Below are 22,413 nucleotides of genomic sequence, written 5' to 3' on the forward strand. Positions count from 1 at the left end.
TTAGATGAGGGTTAGAGAGGAGTATATGCAGAAGGCAGGTTTCTAGACTCGTTATGGTCATTATGAGTTTGTGGCGATGCCTTTCGGGCTCACTAGTGCTCCATCCACGTTCATGGATCTCACGAATCGCATATGCATGCCGTTGATGGATTGGTTTGTGATTGTATTTATTGATGATATCTTGGTCAACACCAACCGTCAGGACTAGCAAGAGGAGCACTTGAGGTAACTGATGGAGACTTTGTGGAGGGAGAGACTTTTCACAAAGTTCTCCAAGTGTGAATTTTGGTTGCATGAGGTGCAGTTTCTGGGGCACTTTGTCAACCTGAACAGTATTCTGGTCGATCCGGCCAATGTCAAGGTCATGATGTAGTGGGAGGTTCTGATGTATCCATTTGAGATTTAGAGTTTCCTTGGTCATGTTGGTTACTATCAGAGATTTATCAAGGATTTCTCCATGATAGTTTTTCCTATGACTTGGTTGAAAAAGAATACAATTACACTTTGTTCGGGGCCTGAGCAGTAGACAACTTTTGAGACTTTGAGTCAGCGATTGTGTGAGGCACCGATTATGACCGTGTCAGAGGGTGTTGAGCATGTTTTGGTTTATTTTGATGCGACGATCACGAGGCAGCTGATGCCTCATGTGGCGAATTATCAGATGCATGACTAAAAGCTAAGGGCTATGGTTTTGCCCTTAAGATTTTGCGGCATTACCTCTATGGGGTCCTTTGTACCATTTACATAGATCACAAGATCCTGAGGTGTCTGGTTGATCAGCAGAATGTAAATACGAGGCTGCACCGGTGGTTGGATGTGGTGAAGGATTATCATTTTGAGATCCTTTATCACCCAGGGAAGGCTAATGTGGTGGTTGATGCTCTTAGCTGCAAGGCAGCTACGGCTCTAATAAGAGGTATATGTTTAAGGATGACGATGATTGTGGGCCAGGTGGCTTCCTTCGATTGTGATAGCCATGGGTTGTGTTGGGTAGCATAGCTTTTTGATGTATTACGTCCATTGGGCTCGGTTAATAGTCCAAGTTTTGTTACTCCGGTTTGGGCCTGTCCAACCGTGAGCTGATAGGGTTTAATATAAATATATATGCTTGCATGCATATTAGGTTAACGATTGATAGCAATTACGATAGATTACAGATTATTTCTTCATCGTTCTTGTAAACCCTAAATCCTCTACAGTAGAAGTTCTTTATCGAGCTCTGCTGAGGATTGTTGATGGATCAGGAGATTGCAAAAAAATATTTTGTTCTTTATTTACTTTTTGACTTTAATTTTATTTGTGTGTTTGTTTATGGGGAAATTGTCGAATTAGTTAAGTGTCCCTAGAAGCATGCTGCTGTATGTGCCCAAAGCCTCATCAGATTCTGAATAATAGCCTTAATGACTTGGTATACACAAACCTTGTCTTCCCAATTAGGCTATCTCATTTATTCTAATCGTGAGCTACCAAACTCTCTTCTCACATGAGATAAGAGTTTTCTGCTTGGTCCTATTTTTATAGCAGAGGTACTTTTATTTCTTACACCATCTCCATTGCATTTCTCCATTAAATTCGTTTCACAAACGTAACCCTTGAGACTCTCAGAAATTACCACTGAGGTTTATGGTTACTCAAAAACTGCGTTTATGATCTTAGTTTCGTGCCACTATGAGCTGAGTGAAACCCAAAATTCAATACCCAATCTGAATTGACGGTGAACAATTAATTTGCTCTAGTTTTCACTAATGTCTTGACGGACGTATCTTCATAAAGTCTCAAAATTTTCTTTTGTGTGATTCATATGAAATTGTTAAAAACCATAACATTTCTTCCCTTGGGATCCAGTTTTTAATTTTTTTTGTTGAGATTTTATATTTCCCCGCCACTTTAAAATTATTTCAAACCTACTTGTTCAACGGACTACACCGGTCTCACAAGTACTTTGTTCACTTTCTATCTTATTTCAAGATTAGGACTGTTGAATCAAAGCAAAAGCCACCCTAAAAAGCTTAATTAAAAGATGCCTTTCAACACTTCTTAATAGGTGTTTGATCGTTATTCAACGGGAAACCACATTAACACTTTAAGGTCTTTCTTGACTTTGAAGGATGAGATTCATGCCCAGGATCATTTGTTTGATGTCTTTATTGACATCACACTTTTTCCTAAAAAAGGATTGTTTTATTTCTTTTCTTTTACACTCTTAGCACGAAAATCTTTGATTTTACAAAATTTTGGTTCTAATAATTACAGGCTTTTTCATTGGATTGGTGGTTAATTATAAGTTGTGGTCAATTTTCATCCACGTGGGCGTATTATTCAAAAGATGTCGTTACAGGGATAAGATGAAGGGTTGCTGACTCAGGCGGGAGTCTAATTGATTTGATTTCAAACGGCGGTAAAAAGGGAACGCGTGCAAATTTGAAACGTCCAATCTCCAAATGCCGTCATAGACGCGTGTGCGAATTTGAAACGGTTCTTCTCTAAAAAGCATTGAAAGGGCGCGTGTGAATCCGAAACGATTTCTATCCAACCGGCGCTTGATGGGAGGCGTTTTCTAAGGAATCTGACACTCTCTCTCATGTGTGATCATCGGTTTCCCTAACTGTCACGCATCAGTCAAATTCCGGACAAACCCTTCGTATTTCGATAGAAGATTTGAGAAGATTTTTCTCTCTCCTTAAACCCCAGTATAAAAGGCGACATCATCTACCATTTACCTCTTTACTGCAATCAAGAATCCCAGAGCGCAAGAATTCCCTGAACCCTAACTGTTCATCAGCTTCTTCACTTTCTTCAACAATGGCAGATTCATCCTCCGTTCACGCCACTTCCCACATTCTTCCTATTCTCCCTCAACAATGCCTCATTATCGATCTAACCCCTCATGTCTATGATTCCTACATGTTTGCCATCATCGAGTGCTTGAAGTATTCGCCAGTTACTCCTGCACTATCAAGGGTGGAATCAGTGCCCATGGAGTTTCTGTCGCAGATCTATGCGACTGCTCATTACGACAAAGTGGTCGATAGGATCTTCTTTGACGTTTCTCATCATAAAGCGTCTATCTCCAAGCAACGCTTTTGCTCTCTGTTAGGGTTTGAAGCTGATCCAACAAGGGTTAATCCAGAGACAATTCCCATGGGGCACCTGTTTAATATGTTCTACAACATGGGTTATACGGAGGTGCTTACTTCCGTCGCCAAGTTCAAGAAGTCATGCTTGCCGCCACACTGGAACGGGATGTTCACTGTGCTATTCAAAGGTCTTTCTGAAAGGAGCTCTGGCTCAGATGGTTCCAATCGACTGTTCCTGTCCATCTTATATGGGGTCTACAATGGCATCAATGTCGACTATGGGTTTGTTCTTTGGCAATAACTCATCTAGAGTCTCTCATCTTCTTCGCGGCATTCAGAGGTGTCGTATGCTCGTTTTTGGACCCTGATCACGAAGTGGGTAATGGACAAGTACAACGTACCCACTGTCGCCGGTGCACCGATGTCTTCGATTGGTACATTCCATACCACGAAGATCATCGTTTCAGATGCTTCGAAATTCCCTTTCAATGGTTCCATTCCGGAAACCATGTATGCTGACGTTCCAGCTGACATCTGGATTATCAGAACCTACAAAGAGTTCAAACAATCTGGCCCGAGGGATCTCACACAGGAGATGTTGAAATCGATCCACGACGCTGACAAACCTGCTCCAAGAGGCAAGAAGGTAGACAAAGGGAAACAGGTGGCGAAAGGGGCTAAAGGCCCTTCCCCCAAGAAGAGGAAACCCACGAAAGCTGCTCAATCTCCGCAGCACAAGAGGCGAAAAAGTCAACCAAAGAGAAAGCTGATTATCGCTTCCTCTTCCAGTGAGTCAGAGGGTGAAAGTTCGGATTCTCATGGCTCTCCAAGAGGCAACACTCCACCCAGATCACCTACCCCTGAAATGCAAATCCATACTTCTTCAATTCCCTTTCCTACTCAAAGTATTCCTACTTCCATTCCCACCATAAACCCCTTCACCCACATTCCAAACACCTCCATCCCAATGCCACCACCAATATTCACTGAAGCAACCACAACATCAACTGCAGATGTTAGAGCCAACGTATCTGATACGGGGGTTCATACCGATGCAACCGAACCACCACCAGCACCCGAAACCATACACTCAACCGAAACCCAAAAAGCACCCGAACCTACCCCTACCCAAAACCAACCTGAACCTACACCTACACCTACACCCAAAACAACCCAACCTGGACCTACCCACACCACTATACCACCAGCTTCACCACCACCACCATCTCCCGGTCATGTCTCTGACGGATATAACCCTTTCCTTGGCGGGGAAAACATGACGTTTGATTCGGTCTACTACAGTCCGTTTCAAGTCCAGAGCGATGATGATGATGACGCTCCAGTCACCAAGAAACATCTTAAGGAGCTCCATGACAAGGTAGACTTGCTCATTGCCTCTTCCTCTACGTCTCAATCATCCCTCTCTGAAGCTGCCATTCAAAAGCTTGTTGATGCTTTCTCAAGGGCTCAGCAAGACTCTGTTGCTGCTGCCACCACCGCCATCGATGCCTCAACGAAAGCCTGTCAGGCTGTGACCGAAAAAGTCGATAAACTATTTTCTGATGCCTCTGCCCTGTTAAAGTCTTTACAGGAGAGTGTTGATGCCACCAAGACTACGTTGGAACCAATTGTTCAACAGTTGGCCACGTTTGTCTCTACTGAGTTGAATTCCTTGCTTCACTTCGTCAATCGCTTACAGACGATAACTCAGCATTTCGTGCTTCTATTGATGAGCGTCTCTCAAAGCTGCAAGAAGATTTGGCTGCTGAGAACTCATTGATGGATGTTTTGGCAAAGAAGACCACAGCCCTAAAGGTCAAGAGTGCTCAACTCTCCAATTCTCAACAACAGATTGACACTCTTCGGTCCGAAAGGGAAGTCATCAAGACGTGTGTTTCGGATGTCCACTCAGCAATATCTAACATCCTCGAAGCACATGATCCTATACTTAATCATTCTGTAAGGCGTACCCTTGCAGAGTAGCTCACTCCTGCCCTAGACCTGTTAAGAAAAATTGAAGGGCTACCCGATTTCGTGTCCATTCCGAAACAAGGGGGAGAAAAGGAGTCTGCACCTCAACCACCTCATTCCTCAAAGGCAACTCACACCACCGAACCTCCTCCTATAGGCCAAGCCTCCGGTTCGGTGTGAAAGACAAAGGCAAGAAGGTTGCTGAGGAAGAAGAGGAAGATGATCAAGAAACCATTGCCAACTTGTTAAAACACAAGAGTTGACGCAATGATGCAGATGATAGTGCTCGTGTGGCAAGAGAAGCTGAAGAAGTTGAACGCAAAAAGAAAGAAGCCCACGACCTTCTCGAGAGTAGGAAAACTCTTTTTCCTGCTTGGACTCGAGAGAGGATGATAAAGGAGGCAATCGACACCCCGAGCATCTTGTGGCTTGAACCAGTTATCTTATTTGACTGTTACAATTCTGTCGACTCTCAGTTCGACATGCCACTTACCCGAAAGGCGTTCATCTTTCACGCCTTCGCCAACGTTGCTAAGTTCTCTCATCCTCATCCGGAGGTTGATCGGGAATTGATTGAATTCTATCTGAAGGCTGCTCAACCCCAATACCAATCCTGGAGCGCTCAGAAGATCATCAACGTTTGGGTCTTGAAACCGTACACTGAAGGGAAGTTTATCAACGTTCGGTTCAAGGTGCTTAGGGGATCTGCAAAAACCAAACATGCCATTTCTTTAGCAGATCTACCGAACCTCAATCCACATGATTGGATTGTTCTGCACAACATCCTTCTGACCAACGAAGCTGAATATGGTCCGATCATCGACCATCTTAAGAGGATGTTGGTGTGCTATATCATGGAGGTCGCATTGATGGATCAGGAGATTGCAACTGTCTTCAAGAAGAAACCAAAGATATCTCCTGTTGGCTCGGCCAGTGATCTAAACCAGATGAAGATGGGAAAAATTGACCCGAGGCGAAACTCAGTCATGTTCACTAGGAGTGAAGGACAGAAATGTCTCTTTGCCTTAGCTGATTAAAATCTTTATACCACTTCTTGCCTAGAGCATGTGTTGGGGATCGTCCACAGATGCAAAGAAAATACAGCGGATGATATCAAGTATTTTGACGACATGATACAATGGTACATTCGGTTCAGACAGACAATCCTCGCGATCATCTCACGTCTGTTTGAAACTGTAATGAAGAAGGTTCCCGTTGCTGGCCCAAGCACGAAGAAGAAGTAATCTTGCTCCAATTTGACGCAAAGGGGGTGATTGTTGGATAGCATATCTTTTTGATGTATTGCGTCCATTGGGCTCGATTAATAGTCCAAGTTTTGTTACTCCGGTTTGGGCCTGTCCAACCGTGAGCTGATAGGGTTTAATATAAATATATATATGCTTGCATGCATATTAGGTTAACGATTGATAGCAATTACGATAGATTACAGATTATTTCTTCATCGTTCTTGTAAACCCTAAATCCTCTACAGTAGAAGTTCTTTATCGAGCTCTGCTGAGGATTGTTGATTAATCATTCGACATTCTACGATCTATACTTGAGTTGTTTACAGTTTTCATATTCATCACTTTACCTACTATAAAGATCCAAACGATCTTCGAGTTAATTTTTAACTCATCAGGTTGTTGACTCTACATCAGCAGGTTAGGGTTCCATGTTGGGTAGTGTGCCTCATATCCTGATGGAGTAGGAACACAAGTCTAAGTTATCTATTCATCCTGATTATTGGTGGCCCTACATGAATCTGAATGCAGCTTGGTACGTGGAGCGGTGCTTGACTTGCAGGAAAGTCAACGTCGAGCATCAATCACCTCACAACAAGATGCAAACATTGGAGATTCCCATATGTAAATGGAAGGATATTACCATGGATTTCATCACGAAGTTACCTCGGACTACGTGCGGAGTGGATTCGATTTGGATCATCATGGATCATTTGACCAAGAGTACACATTTCATTCTGATTCAGTTGAGTATTTATGTTGACAAATTAGTTGAGATTTATATCAGGGAGTTTTTGGTACGTCATGGGGTGCCGGTTTCGGTGGTTTCTTATAGACATGTCTGATTGACTTCCGGGTTTTGGAAGAGGTTCCATGATGTGTTGAGTACTCATCTCGATTTCAGCACAACATTCCATCCGCAGACCAATGTTCAGAGAGAGCGGACTATTCAGACCCTTGAGGAAATGCTCTGGGCATATGTTTTGCACTTTGGTGGGAATTGGGATATGTATCTTCCGTTAGCAAAATTGTCGTATAACAATAGTTATAAGCTAGCATTGATCGACCTCCTTTTGAGATGTTCTAAAGGATGAAATGTAGGACCCCAATTTGTTAGGGAGAGGTCGGTCAGTGGGTTATGAGGAGTACCTAGGTGGTACTTAATACACTAAGATGATTCATCTGGTTCGGAGTAGGCTCGGCTCAAAGTCGTCAGAAGATTGATGCTGACAAACGCTGATCGCACTTAGAGTTCTAGGTGGGGGATATGGTTCTCTTAATGGTGTCACCTTGGAAAGTTTTCATCCGATTCAGGAAGAGGGGCAAGCTGGGCCACTGGTATATTGTTCCTCTAAGGGTTTCGGCCCGGTTGGACAGGGTTGTGTGTTGTCTTGATCTACTGGAGAAGCTCCTGCTAATTCATAGTACTTTTCACGTCTCTTATCTACGTAAATGTTTGGTTGATGACTCCGTAATGGTTCCTTTGGAGGATATTCAGGTGGTTGATGGCCTTAATTACACCGTGAGACCGGTAGCGATTCTTGATCAGAAGATGGAAACCTTGAGGAACAAGGTTGTGGGATTGGTGAAGGTATAATGGTTGCACCGGAAGGGTTTTGAGTGGACATGGGAGCCTGAGAGTGAGATGTGGAAGCATTACCCATAGTTGTTTGCACCAACGGACTTCGAGGAAAAAGTCTAATTCAAGTGGGGGAGATTTGTAACATCTTGAAATTTATGATTTATCATTTATTTATTTGGCTAAGGATTGGACTTGTCATTTTGGGCTAAGAAGAAGTCGTACGCTGGGATACAACCTTGTGTATGCGAGGCGTAAATGGGTTATGTGGGACGCAAAGCCATACACGTGCACATGCCGTACAAGGATGTACGCACAACGTACGTGCTCAAACCCAAAACCCTAATTTTTAGGGTTCAAACCCCATATAATCAATTTAAGTCCCAAGAGGTGGCCTCTTTATCACCCTCCATTATGCTAAAACCCTAATCTCAAACCCTAATAACATCTTTGAATGTTCTTGACATTTTTGGGGTGTATCTTTGGTTAGTTGGTGCCTTTGGTAGAAGAAAGAGTTGGTGAAGAAGCTTTGTTGGAGCCTAAGCGAGTGGATCCAAAGATTATACACCTTTCTCATTTGCAAGAAGGTATAAAGTCTAAACCTTGATCTTGTAATGCTTAGATCGCTTCGGTTATGCTCTTATGCTTCTTTTGTCCCCAAAAATTGATCTTGGTGAGTATGCATTACTCTAGACCCTTTGATTTGACCTTTCAGATGTCTTAATAGGTCTAGAATCATAAAAATGGGATCTTGGACGTTAGTTTTCCTCCATGCATGAGTTACAGTGTCTTTATGGACGGTTTTTAGTGTAAAGCTCTTAATTACCATTCAAAACCATAAATTTGGAAACTTTATGGTTAAGGATGCTATTTAAGACCTAGATCTGGCTTTGGAAGTGAAGGCATAAAAGATTAAGCCCTTGGTTAAGAGTTTTGGCTCAGTCAGACTACGCGGGGCGTACTCATTAAGGACCTCGATCCTATTTTGGTTGTATGCCGGGTATACTACAAAGTATGCAGTATGTACTCATCATGTTGACCGATTTTGACCTTGACCTGATTCTGACTGTTGACTTTTTGACCAAGTTGACCTTGTTCAACTGTTTTGACTCACGAAGGGCATTTTGGTCATTTGGCCACTTAAGATTGCTCTTGGAGCTTTTGGGCCTTAGATCCCATTAGTTTGGTGCTTCTTGGGCTTATTAGTCCTAGTTAGTTTGAGTCATATTGAGCATTGGATGATTATTTTGGAATTTAGGTATTTTGGACATTTGGATTGGGCTTTAGCCTTAGGCAAAGTTAGGAAAGGGTCAAAATGCCTTTTACCCTAGTTTGGACTGTTAGTGTGAGTTAGGATCCAATTATTAATTGGGTATTATTTTTTGATAGCACAAGGATTTTAGTGGGCCAACAATTGGGGATTCTCTCTTTGACACTCAGCAGTGCAAGGTGAGTTTCGTCACCATGTTTAGGTCTAATGCACCAATGTCAAACCATGATCGGTTATGCTAGGATACTAGATATCTATGTGACTCTTATATGTATATATGCTTATATGGTTTGAATGTTGGGCGGGGCCCATTATGCGAGCTTGGGTGAGGTCCGTTATACTCAATGGGCTGGGCTCGTTACACTTAGTGGGCGAGGCTCATGATGCAAGTGTCGGCGAGGCCATATACACTCATTGGGTGGGGCCCGTTATGTGATTGTTTATGTATGGTATGTGGTAGTTTTGGGAGCTCACTAAGCTTTGTGCTTATGATTTTCAGTGTATGTTGCAGGTACTTTTGGTTCAAAAGGGAAAAGCCTGCGATGATTGCAGGTCAAGCACCACACGATAGTGCATTTTGTGTTTTACTCTGATGATTTATGATGTATTGATACAATTTATTTACCTTGGTTTTATGAAAATCATATGGTTACTATTTAATTAATCTAAAAATGAAAAAAATTCGAGTTTTATGAAACGGATATGGTTATTAAGTACCAATTCCAACACGTGGTGAAGTGTTTTCAAAACAAATTTTGATGGAAAATAATTGTCAAGAACACCTCCAATATGGCTGGAATTCGGCCATTCAAGATGACATACAAATTGAAGTGAAAGTCGAAGATTAATTGAACCAACAAGAGACTATTCAGATACGTAAACCCAACCAAATCAATACCAATTGACTCAAGCACACAAGAAGATGAAGAATTGAGGACTCAACCAAGGAAATAATCGATTCAAGTAGCTTCACCTTCGTCACCCACAAAAATCTATAGCCACACCAACAATCACTTCTCTTGCCTTCTGTCAATCGTTGAACAAAGCCAAAGCCTATGGAAATATTAGGTTTTGTTCTCCTCGCACACGTACGGAATAAAAGAAATAGCAGAAGTGGATTAAGCTTTCAACTCCCTTCAATTTTTACACAATGAGGGTTAATGTCGATTTTTTTTCCAATTAGTCCTTCGAGTTTCAGGCTTATATCCCTCATACCCTAACCCTATATTGGGTAACAATTCAAGTTTCTTTTAATACCACTTCATCCCCTCTACTTATTATGGTACTTTTTACTTAAATCAATTCATCTTTCAATTTTTAAAGTCTACTCCCACAAAGCTATTTAATTAAATTATATATCTCTTAATTAAATATGAATTGTTTCAGATATTATAACATCATTTTTATCTAATTTATTTCATTATATAACCTTAAAATCAAAATAGTCCTATGAAAATAAATATTCGACTAATGGAAGTTAGCCTCACTACGAAAGTAAATTCCAGTTGTTACAATTATCCCTCCCTTAAAAGGATTCCGTCCCCGGAGTCTCTAAGTCATTGTGTTATTGTATTTTATATCATAGCATCAAGTTATACACTATATTTTATTTTAAGCCACACTTAGTATCACAAAGTTGTATGTCTACACAACAACTTCCTTCACATAAAGCTTCACTAAACTTTCTAACATCCCATTCTCATTATTTCCTAAAAAGTGAGAAACTTCGTCAACCGATGATCTACCACATCTGCCTTCTTTGGTTAATATCTAATTTCAAATCTATAACCAGCTAGAAACTTCACCCAAAATTTTTATCTCATACTCAATTCTTTCTGGTTTAGAGTATACTACGAACTCCTACGGTAAGTTTATAAGGTACACCTGGTACCATGAAAATCGTACTTCTATAGTATTAGAGGAAAACCATTACCTCCAACTCAAAATCATGTACCAAGTAATTTATGATGGTACTCTTCATCTATCAAGGGGCATACACAATCATTGTCCTTTGTCGCATTAGCACCCTTGTTGCATTAACACTCACCACATACCAGAATAGGATGCTCCACTATACACCATGAAATCCCCATGGTATATTCTCCATTTCATGATTTGGACCGACAATCCCAAAATGTAAGGAACTCGATGTGATAACCCGAAACTTTTTCCGTTAGTGTTAGCCAATTTCCATTAATAAAATTTGTATTTTATTAAGTTCCGTCAAATTCCTTGTAACACCCGGTATCAGGTACGCATTTAAATCCAAGTCAAATTCCATATTTTACTCTTGGACTCAGCGAGCTGGGGGATTATCTCGTTGAGTAAGTTCGACTCCGGATCGGGGGATTTAGTGATCTACTCGGCAGGTCGAAAGTCATACTTGGCGAGTAGGACCTGTCTGGGTGAAACCCTAAATTGGATAGTTTGCACCACATTTAAACATCTTATGAGGCTTCCACCCCAATCTCCATCACATCCATAACATTTCACCCAAAACCCTAATCCTCCATAAGTGATCTTGAGCTTTCATGGTTGTTTTGAGTGTTTATTGGTGTGTATTGAAGGTACAACAAGAAGTGGAAGATAGATATCACACCCCCGGCCAAGGTAGAACATGCCGGGACTGGGACTAAGTTCATGGATCACAGATAAACTGAATATATAGAATAAGTACAACGATAAACAAAACTGCATTTATATTTCATCATTAAGTTTTAATACAAGGTTCATACAGATAATAATAGTACAGTAGTTGCCTTAAACAGGTAAGCAGATATCAAAAACAAGCTAGCTAGCTCGTCTGCAATCCACAGCTAATCTTCTGTCTGAACGCCTGGCTAATGATCCCTTAAGAATACATGTAATTTTAAAAGTCAACACAAAGGTTGGTGAGTGTCACAGGTTTTCTGCTAACGCAGTAATACTTTTAGAAAGTCTAAAAAGTATTATCTTTGTATGTATAACAACAGTTAAACAGCGTTTGCAATGAGTCTTTAAAAGCCAAAATGTATAGTTTGTATAAGTAAACCCATACGTAAAACTGTGTTTGTAATGAATCTTTGAAAGCCAAAACGTTATGTTTCATAAGTAATTCCATATTTAAAACTGTGTTTGTAATGAATCTTTAAAGGCAAAACGTTATGTTCCATAAGTAATTCCATACTTAAAATTGTGTTTGAAATGAATCTTTGAAGCCAATACGTTATGTTCCATAAGTAATTCCATACTTAAAATTGTGTTTGAAAGCAACCAAATCCATGGTCGTACGGGTAACGAATAAAGTTTTCATGGCTCTTCTCTCACGCAGTGAAGACGAATACATAATAAAAATTATGAATCATTGTTTGGTCAAGTTATGAACGGAAGGAAAGAATGCGAGGAAAAATAAAGGTAACGGTGGTGACAATGGAGACTTACAGTGGTAGGAACGGCAGTAGGAGGTGACTGGGTAGTAGCAGCTCGGTAATGGTGGTGGTGGTCGGGACTCCATAGCAGTGGCGACAGCGTGCAACGTTGGCAGCTCCGGTGCTTCGACTTTCGTGAAGAGTTCGTCTAGAGGGAAGGAGAAAGAGGTTGGTGGCGATCAGAAGATCAACACACATTGATGGAGGGGCTGTTGGCTGGTTTTATTGCCGGACAAGGTTGGTGTGTTGTGGGATGAAGTTTGAAACCGAAAATCAGATATAGAGAGAGTTTAGAGTGGACATAGAGATTGAGAGAGAGGAAGGGAAGATGGCTGATGATTTGATGAGTGGAAGAGGGTCTTGAGCCTTCTATTTATAGCTTGAAGGTTCTCACAAATCTTATGGAGAGCCATGCCTTGTACTAGGTTAGTGAGGTGTGCAAGCAACCAAGAAGGAAGAAAGAAGGGCAAGGTCACCTGGGAAGTACAAGGAGAAATGAACTGTGAATTTTTGCTTCTCATAAACCTAGTAGGCCCCATATGGGGTTACACCCCCATTAACTACTTAAACATACTCTAAATCGGGTGTATTGGGGTTCGAAAGTCAATAAATTTTTATGAAAGTACTGCTAGATAGAGTTTAATTCAAGGATTTTTGAACAACAAACGGATTAATTTTTGGAGTTACGGATCTCCGGGAAATTGCGTTTGAAGTATTGCGTCTAAACGGCTCGCGGTGTCCGTTTTTCCAATTTTTGTAAATATTGTTGTTAAAAATATTTCGAGTGTGCAATTAAATAATAGACTATAACCTGAGTCCAAAAACGCTCTCGGAAATCCCGTTGGCAAAGCGTAAGTGCCTCAACGGATCGATTCAATTTTACGCAATTAAAGAAAAAACAGTGTTTTAGTATGTGTTTTCTTAAAATGTCGTATCTTTTGCATACGAACTCTGTTTTGGACAGTCTTTATATTTTCGGATACAGGGGAACATGTACTATAATATTTTAATATTTGTTTTGGTCAAAACTACTTAATGCAAAATTTCAATTTTTCTAACGCATTAATTAGCGTTGTCATTTAAGCGGTTTGATTCGGTTGACGGTTTACCCATTTGGAAGTAAGGTATCTTCTGATATCATGTAATAATTGAAATAAAATAATTAAATTTACCTTAGATGCACTAAAACTCAATAATCCGGGTTAACATGAGATTAACAGATAGATTGGCGGTTATAATAATAGCCCTAAATTTCAGGTTGTCACATTACCTCCCCGTTAGAGGAAATTTTGTCCCGAAATTGAGATTGTACTGATAGTACAAGGGCTTCGATAAATAGTAATGTATTTTCATGGTTCTTGATCCATGCCTGGTCCATCTATAATTTTCTTGTGTATACAAGTCATATGTAATCAAGATCGAAGACAGTCAAATAAGTGATTCTACCTCAAGTCCACATCCAAACAAGGAAAAGGAAACAAAGCAGAGCCACAAATCCAAAGTCCATAGAATCTTAATTATATATAACCCTAAAGTATACACTTAACAATCATAGATTACCAGCAGGGGTCCTTAGTTTCTATATGAACGACGTGATTTACTTAGGGTTAGAAGGCAATTAGACGTCTATATATAAGTTGTATTGTATATACAAGTCGTATATAATCAATATCGAATAGACAGTCAAATAAGTGATTCTACCTTACGTCCACATCCAAACAAGGAAAAGGAAGTAAAGTGGAGCCACAAATCCTAAGTCTATAGAATCTTATTATATACAACCTTAACGTATACACTTAGCAAGCATATATTACCAGTTAGGGTCCTTAGGTACTATATGTATGACGTAACTATTCAGGGTGAAAAGGCAATTAGCGAGTACTTTTCCATACCAACTGCGTAGGTTTCATTAAATTTGCGAAATTTGGTGTTTTGTCGCTTTTCGAAACCTATGGTCGATAGAGCTTTAATTGGCACTGGTAAATACCAAAGCCTAAGCATTTTTGTTATGAAACATACCAATAACCACAGGTGGTTACGGAAGAGCCTCTCCTACTGTGATCATAAGTACCCTTCCACTACCACCTTGGTTCTTTAGTTGTGGGCAGTCCTTCCTAAAATGCCCTGGCTGATTGCACTCGTAAGAGTTACGACTTCCTTCTACCGTAGTGGTTGGGGTTCTTCTATAGTACCTCGAGATGTGACCTCTCATGTTACACTCGTTGCAGATCACCTCCCCGCAGTTTCCAACATGATGGAAATTGCACTTTATACAATGAGGTAAAGTCCTAGAGTAGGACTTAGTTGGTGCGGGAGTGTTGGTAACTGCGGCGTAGACAACTAATGGTTCTGGTTCAACCTTATGATGCTTGGACTCCTCCTTTGTTTCCCCATGAAACTTCCTTTTGGTGCCTCCAGTGTTCTTCTTCTCTGCCGGTGGGTTCATGGTACCCTGCCGGACACACTGTCCAGTCAACTGATAGGCTAATTGCTTAGCACTATCCAAAGTGGAGGGTTTGGATGTCGTCACCATACCTTGAACAGGTGAAGCTAGGCCCCAGATGTACCTTTCAATCTTCCTGTCTTCAGGGGTCACCATTCCTGGGCAAAGGTTTGCAAGGTCATTGAATCGAGAGGTATAGGCAGCTACTTCTGATCCTTTCATGACAAGGTTCCAAAGCTCTTGTTCTAGAGCCTGTATCTCCTGTCGGGGACAATACTCCTTGGTCATTAGTTGCTTCAGGGATTCCCAGCCCATGGCATAAGCTTCAACGATTCCCATGGACTTCACATGGTTATTCCACCAAGTTAAGGCAGAGTCCATCAACATGCAGGTAGCGTACTTAACCCTACAGTCATCGGGGCAAGCACTGATGTGGAAGACAGCCTCAGTCGTTTCCATCCAACGGGATAGTCCAACAGCTCCTTCAGTGTCGTAGAAGGTTCGAGGTTTGCAGCTCATGAAATCCATATAGGAGCAGTGTCTGGTGTTGCTTTGGTGAGTTGCTGGAGTGCCACTTCCACTATTTCCAGTGTTTCCGATTCGGGCTGCCTCGTATGCTGCCAAAGCCGTAGCAATTCCTTGTGCGAGCATGTCCTGCGTCAAGGCGGAATTCATTTGGAATGTTTGGTTTACATTTGTTACTTCTGGGTCTCCTCCTTGGTTTGGCGTTTCCACTGATGTTTGAGTTACTGGGGAGGTTCTCCTCGGGTTGCCTCGGGGAGTTGGCGGTGGACGAACTCCTGGTTTCTTTCGTGGGGCCATTTCCTAATATGTTTAAAACGGACATGTTAAGTTGTGTTAATACTATAAAGTCCTAACAAGTATGCATGGGATGCATTTTATGATATAGTTTTCTTGTGAAATCCTATAAATTATAAGAAAAAGAGGATTGATTTAGAAATCCTCTAGATTTCCAAATGATAAAGAGAAGGTGCTTGGTTTAGAAATCCTCTAGATTTCTAAAGGATAGAAAGGGGACCTTAATTGCTAATGAATTGTAAGTGTTTTAAAATGTATGTATGGATTTTAAGTTACTAGGTTGCTGTAGCGAATGTGGAGAACATCCTTCAATCTCTAAAACCTTCAACCGTTGTAGTCTGTCAAACTCCTTGCTCAGGGTTGGTTGTGCACGGGCCTGACCATAAATAACATAGGTGCGCATTCCATATTTATTTATGGTATGACTTATGTACGGTACTAACCCAAATTGAGGCGTCTGACCTAAAAGGTTGAGTTGGTAGTTTTAGTTGAAGGGATGTTAAAATTTTGTTAAGTTTTCTCATCGCGGGTCAGAGTATATATAAACTCTTATATATTATGGTTGGTGGGGTTTGTAGTATTATTAATTTTTGTTTGTTCTTCCCGACTACCGAGCACAGAAGATGGTCGGACATTAAACGGTGTAAGTAGTCGAGAAGTAGTGTTATTATTAATAATACTTTTATTAGAAGCTAGTTGCAATAGTTGTATTCCTTTTTCGAGGATACGAGTTCTCTATAGCCAATTTAGCTCTGATACCATTCTATCACACCCCCGGCCAAGGCGGAACACGCTAGGAGTGGGACTAAGTTCATGGATCACAGATAAACTGAATATATAGCATAAGTACAACGATAAACAAAACTGCATTTATATTTCATCATTAAGTTTGAATACAAGGATCATATAGCTAATAATAGTACAGTAGTTGCCTTAAACAGGTAAGCAGATATCAAAAACAAGCTAGCTAGGTCATCTACAATCCACAGCTAATCTTCTGTCTGAACGCCTGGCTAATGATCCCCTAAGAATACATGTAATTTTGAAAGTCAACACAAAGGTTGGTGAGTGTCATAGGTTTTCTGCTAACGCAATAATACTTTTTGTAAGTCTAAAAAGTATTATCTTTGTATGTATAACAACAGTTAAACAGTGTTTGCAATGAGTCCTTAAAAGCCAAAATGTATAGTTTCTATATGTAAACCCATACGTAAAACTGTGTTTGTAATGAATCTTTGAAAGCCAAAACGTTATGTTTCATAAGTAATTCCATACTTAAAACTGTGTTTGTAATGAATCTTTAAAGCCAAAAAATTATGTTCCATAAGTAATTTCATACTTAAAATTGTGTTTGAAGGCAACCAAATCCATGGTCGTACGAGTAACGAATAAAGTTTTCTGCCAAGGTTGTACTTCACAACCGTAGATACGGATAAACAAACATACGGATATACAGATACAATTATCTGCCAAGGTTGAACTTAACAACCGCAGATACGGATAAACAACAAGTATATTTGATAATCATACATATAAAGTGTACGATAGTTGTTTAAACAGTTGACAAAACTTAGTATAGTGTACACAAGCGCATGTATGAGCCTAAGATACAAGTTCTATAACTTGTATAAACGTATAAACCTATATATTTTTGTCATAAACAGACATACAGATATACGGATAAAGTTATCTGCCAAGGTTGAACTTAACAACCGTAGATACGGATAAATAGGTAATTGACAAGTATATTTGATAAGCGCACAAATTGAAGAGTACAATACTTGTATAACTATATAAACTTATATGTTTCTATGTATGTATGAGGTATAATTAGATTACCAAGTTGATAACCGGCTATACAGATTTAGCACAATTTTTTTCGGAACGTATGTGGTATTTTTATTAGTCGTATTATCTTAACAACATAACATATAAAACTATTGAGGTTTAAAACGATTTTGTTTACTTAACATGTAAGCATTTAAACAATTATTTCTAAAACTGGTAAAGTATTTACACAAAACAATGATATTTTTTTGTGTATCTTGTATGATAAATATTACTTAGTACACGTACCATAAGTAGTAGCATAATAAATAACATTTTTGTGTGAATTATATTGCATTAAAACGGCAGTGTTGTTTGTTTAAACAAAGTATTTAGAAAATAGAAATATACTAGATATACAAGTACTACATGTATCCCCCCCCCCCCCCCCGAAAATATGTAAAAGTGGGGCCGTAACACTCACCTTAATGTGTGGTTGTCGAGTAATTGTTGCGGGAAAAAGTGAGATGTGTTGTCGTGAATAAGAATCGTCAAGATTTATTTAGTTTCCTAGAAATATTAACATAAGTTATTATGTGAAGAGTTGTTTGGAAATTTAACCCACGTATGGGATCCATTTACGAATTTAAATATATCAAATAGACTAAGGTTGCTAATAATTTCCAAATAAGGGTTAAAATGATTTATTTAATTTCTAACTTTGATCGTTGGGTTTATTTTGCAAATAAATCATAAGAAAGGGGTTAAATGTAAATAAATAAAACATTAGTTTAAGTTGTAGGACTAGTTTTAAAACTGATTTCTAGGAGAGGGTAAGTTGTGTACATTTTAATTGAAATTTCAATGCCTTAGGATTAGTTTTGAAAAGGTATTTGGTTTGGGGGTTAAAATAACTAATTTAAATCAATGGAATGGCCAAAGCTGTACAAGTCCTAAACTGGAGGGTTTAATTTAAACAATTTTAAGTTCAGCTTGAATTCCATCTTGTGTTTATGGTTCTTCTCTCACGCAGTGAAGACAAATACATAATAAAAATTCTGAATCATTGTTTGGTCAAGTTATGAACGGAAGGAAAGAATGTGAGGAACAATAAAGGTAACGGTGGTGACAATGGAGACTTACAGTGGCAGGAACGGCAGTAGGAGGTGACTGGGTAGTAGCAGCTCGGTGATGGTGGTGGTGGTCGGGACTCCACAGCAGTGGCGACAGTGTGCAACGATGGCAGCTCCGTTGCTTCGACTTTCGTGAAGAGTTTGTCCAGAGGGAAGGAGAAAGAGGTTGGTGGCGATCAGAAGATCAACACACATTGATGGAGGGGCTGTTGGGTGGTTTTATTGCCGGACAAGGGTGGTGTGTTGTGGGATGAAGTTTGAAACCGAAAATCAGACACAGAGAGAGTTTAGAGTGGACATACAGATTGAGAGAGAGGAAGGGAAGATGGCTGATGATTTGATGAGTGGAAGAGGGTCTTGAGCCTTCTATTTATAGCTTGAAGGTTCTCACAAATCTTATGGAGAGCCATGCCTTATACTAGGTTAGTGAGGTGTGCAAGCAACCAAGATGGAAGAAAGAAGGGCAAGGTCACGTGGAAAGTACAAGGAGAAATGAACTGTGAATTTTTGCTTCTGATAAACCTAGTGGGCCCCATATGGGGTTACACCCCCATTAACTACTTAAAAACACTCTAAATCGGGTGTATCGGGGTACAAAAGTTGATAAATTTTTATGAAAGTACCGCTAGATAGAGTTTAATTCAAGGATTTTTGAACACCAAACGGATTAATTTTTGGAGTTACGGATCTCCGGGAAATTGCGTTTGAAGTTTTGCGTCTAAAGGGCTCGCGGTGTCCGTTTTCCCAATTTTTTTAAATGTTGTTAAAAATATTTCGAGTGTGCAATTAAATAATAGACTATAACCTAAGTCCAAAAACGCTCTCAGAAATGCCTTCGTCAAAGCGTAAGTGCCTCAACGGATCGATTCGGTTTTACGTGATTAAAGAAAAACAGTGTTTTAGTATGTGTTTTGTTAAAATGTCGTATCTTTTGCATACGAACTCCATTTTGGACAGTCTTTATATTTTCGGATACAGGGGAACATGTACTATAATATTTTAATATTTGCTTTGGTCAAAACTACTTAATGCAAAATTTCCGACTATATCATGTAATAATTGAAATAAAATAATTAATTTTACCTTAGATGCACTAAAACTCAATAATTCGGGTTAACATGAGATTAACGGATAGATTGGCAGTTATAATAATAGCCCTAAATTTGAGGTTGTTACAATAGAATACCCAAAAGAGAAGGAGTAGATCCAAAAGCTACACCTCATTTGCCAACTTTTCTGGTAATCAAGCTTACAACTTGTTCTTCTTCCTCTTAGATCTATTTGTCCCCATATTTAGAGGGTTTTGTCTCAAAACCTTGATCCTTGATGGTTGGGACGTCCCAAGTGGTTCATATCTAAGATCTAGGTTCTAGGGAGGAGTTCGTGGCATAAAGATGCAAGCTTTATTACCATGATAGCCCCATGCATCCTATAGAGCTCATTTTTGGGTCCTTTGAGCTAAAAGTCCCATGCATGTATGTAAAGTTCATAACTCTACGTGTTATATCGTCTTAAGGAGCCCAGATCTACCTTTTAGATGAGAGTTGTACATCAAAAATTGAGTACTAGATTTGGACAATGGTTGACTCAGCGAGTCCAAGGCAAACTCCCAACCCATGAAAACGGACTCGGCGAGTTGTTCATACAACTCGGTGAGTCACATACTAGTAGCACTTATGATAAAGATGAACACGATGAGTTCAAGGTCGAACTCGGCGAGTCAGTTGAATATTGTGCCGATATCACTTGAAGTAGAACTCGTCGATTTCTAGCTAAACTCGACGAGTAGAGTTGGGTTGGGGGTAATGGAATGTATAGAGACTTGGTGAGTTGGCGGGCCAACTCGGCAAGTCTAGTCAACTAGATGTTGATTTTGACCAGGATGATTGACTTTGGCCAAGGGTAAACTAGTCATTTTACCCTAAGATCAGTATCAGTTTTGACTAAGCGTTTGAATGGAATTTATAGTCGGAGAGTCGCTGGAGCAGCAAATAGAAATTTCTCACCGAGAGTTGCAGCAGTCAGTCACACGAGGTGACTTTCCCTCCAGTAGGAATGAGTCTAAGGAACCAATGTCGGCCTGTTTAAGTAGTAGAGTATGTCGGGGTTAGCCCGATGTAGTTTATATGTTTCCGGACTTCGGTCCGATGTCGGGGCAGTCCCAAGAAGTAGTTATGTATGCTTGATGTCTTTGTGATTCATGTATGTTTATGTGTTATGTGTCATATGTTCTGGACTCCGGTCTGATGTCGGGCATGCCCGATGCAGTATATGTGATTATGTTATATGCTATGTGTTCCGGGGTAAGCCCGATGTCGGGGAAAACCCGACGTATGTTAGTCATTATGTCATGTATATGTATTCGGGGTAAGCCCGAAGAATGCTAGCTTATGTGTTATATATTCCAGACTCCGGTCCGACGCCGGGGCAAGCCCGATGCAGTTTACGTGATTATGTTATGTGTTTATGATATATATGTTATGTTGAGTATGTTTCCGGGTAAGCCCGATGCCGGGGTGAGCCCGATGCCAGACAAGAGTCCTATGTCAGGTAAGCCGATGTCGGGGTTCGTCCCGATGCAGTTGGGAAGAGTCCCAGAGTTATGTTATTTGTTATTTATGCTTTGTATGTTATGTGGTAGTTTGAGGGAGCTCACTAAGCTTTATGCTTATAGTTTCAGTTTTGGTTTTAGGTACATAAGCTAGTAAAGGGCAGGGCTCGAGTTGATGGCATGGCACACACACCACGGTTGATTAGCCTAGGAGTTTATGAGTTTTCAAGATACATGTTTTATGGTTTTACACTATGGCAATGATATCTATGTTTGATAAATGATTTCTGAAAACAAAATTTTTGGCTTGTATTTTTTAGATATTTCATTCCTTTGGTGTAGAAAATCATTTAGATTATATAATTAAGTTATATATACGAGTCAGAACCAAAAATCATGTGAAAAACCTAAGTTTCTTTTAAAATTAAAGTTTCCGGCTGAAGTGATGTTCACGACCGTAAACTTGTTTACGGTCGTACACTCCTTTACGACCAGCGACAGGTGGACCCCATCATCGACACTTTTTTGGACGAACACTCTCTCCTTCTCTCTCTAAAATCTAGGCTGTAAACACCAAAAACACCCTTATTCTTCCGAAAATCATCGAGAAACATCATTGGGAGTTGAATTGGTGTATCTAGAACACCTTTTTTCACTGAATCCAGTATACTTGTTCTTAAGTTCACATTCATACACACTTCAAACCTTCAAAGGACATAAACTCTTCAAAAGACTATTTATGGCCGTAAACAGTTCACGGCCGCAAATCCTCATCACGGCCTCAAACACTGAACATGACCGTAAACCCTCACTAAGTGGTGATTTAGACTGAAAACCCATTTTCCTCGATTCAATCAAGTCCAAGTAACATTCCTTAACCGAAAGCAAGTGTTTTTGCTAACACTTTATCAAAAAAATTCGCTAATTTAGATACATATATGTATTAATTGTATTAGGATCCCGTTAAGTGTCGTATACATCAACTCGAGGGTCTTCACTGCCAGTTCTCATGGTCTACCTATTCACACGACTAGCAGTGAGTTCATACCCTATGCTTTTATTATTTTTAATGTTTTCAGGAGGGAATACAAGCCAAACACAAATGATTTTTGTGAACTTATGCAAAAGAATTTCAACAGGTTTAAAACTTAT

General features: G+C 39.9%; 1 protein-coding gene across 1 annotated transcript; it reads right to left on the reverse strand.

Annotated features, from left to right (window-relative positions):
* Positions 1-14,583: 14,583 nt before the first annotated feature.
* On the reverse strand, positions 14,584-15,813 carry LOC111898013 (uncharacterized). The gene has a single exon (XM_023893961.1). It carries the CDS (start codon positions 15,811-15,813, stop codon positions 14,584-14,586), a length of 1,230 nt encoding a protein of 409 aa, XP_023749729.1.
* Between the last annotated feature and the right edge of the window lie 6,600 nt (positions 15,814-22,413).

This window comes from Lactuca sativa, chromosome 5 (genome assembly GCF_002870075.4).
Source record: "Lactuca sativa cultivar Salinas chromosome 5, Lsat_Salinas_v11, whole genome shotgun sequence".
NCBI lineage: Eukaryota > Viridiplantae > Streptophyta > Magnoliopsida > Asterales > Asteraceae > Lactuca > Lactuca sativa.

What these genes read in the sequence shown, in the direction of transcription:
- LOC111898013 (XM_023893961.1), bottom strand. Translation starts at nt 15,813, where the DNA reads ATGGCCCCACGAAAGAAACCAGGAGTTCGTCCACCGCCAACTCCCCGA.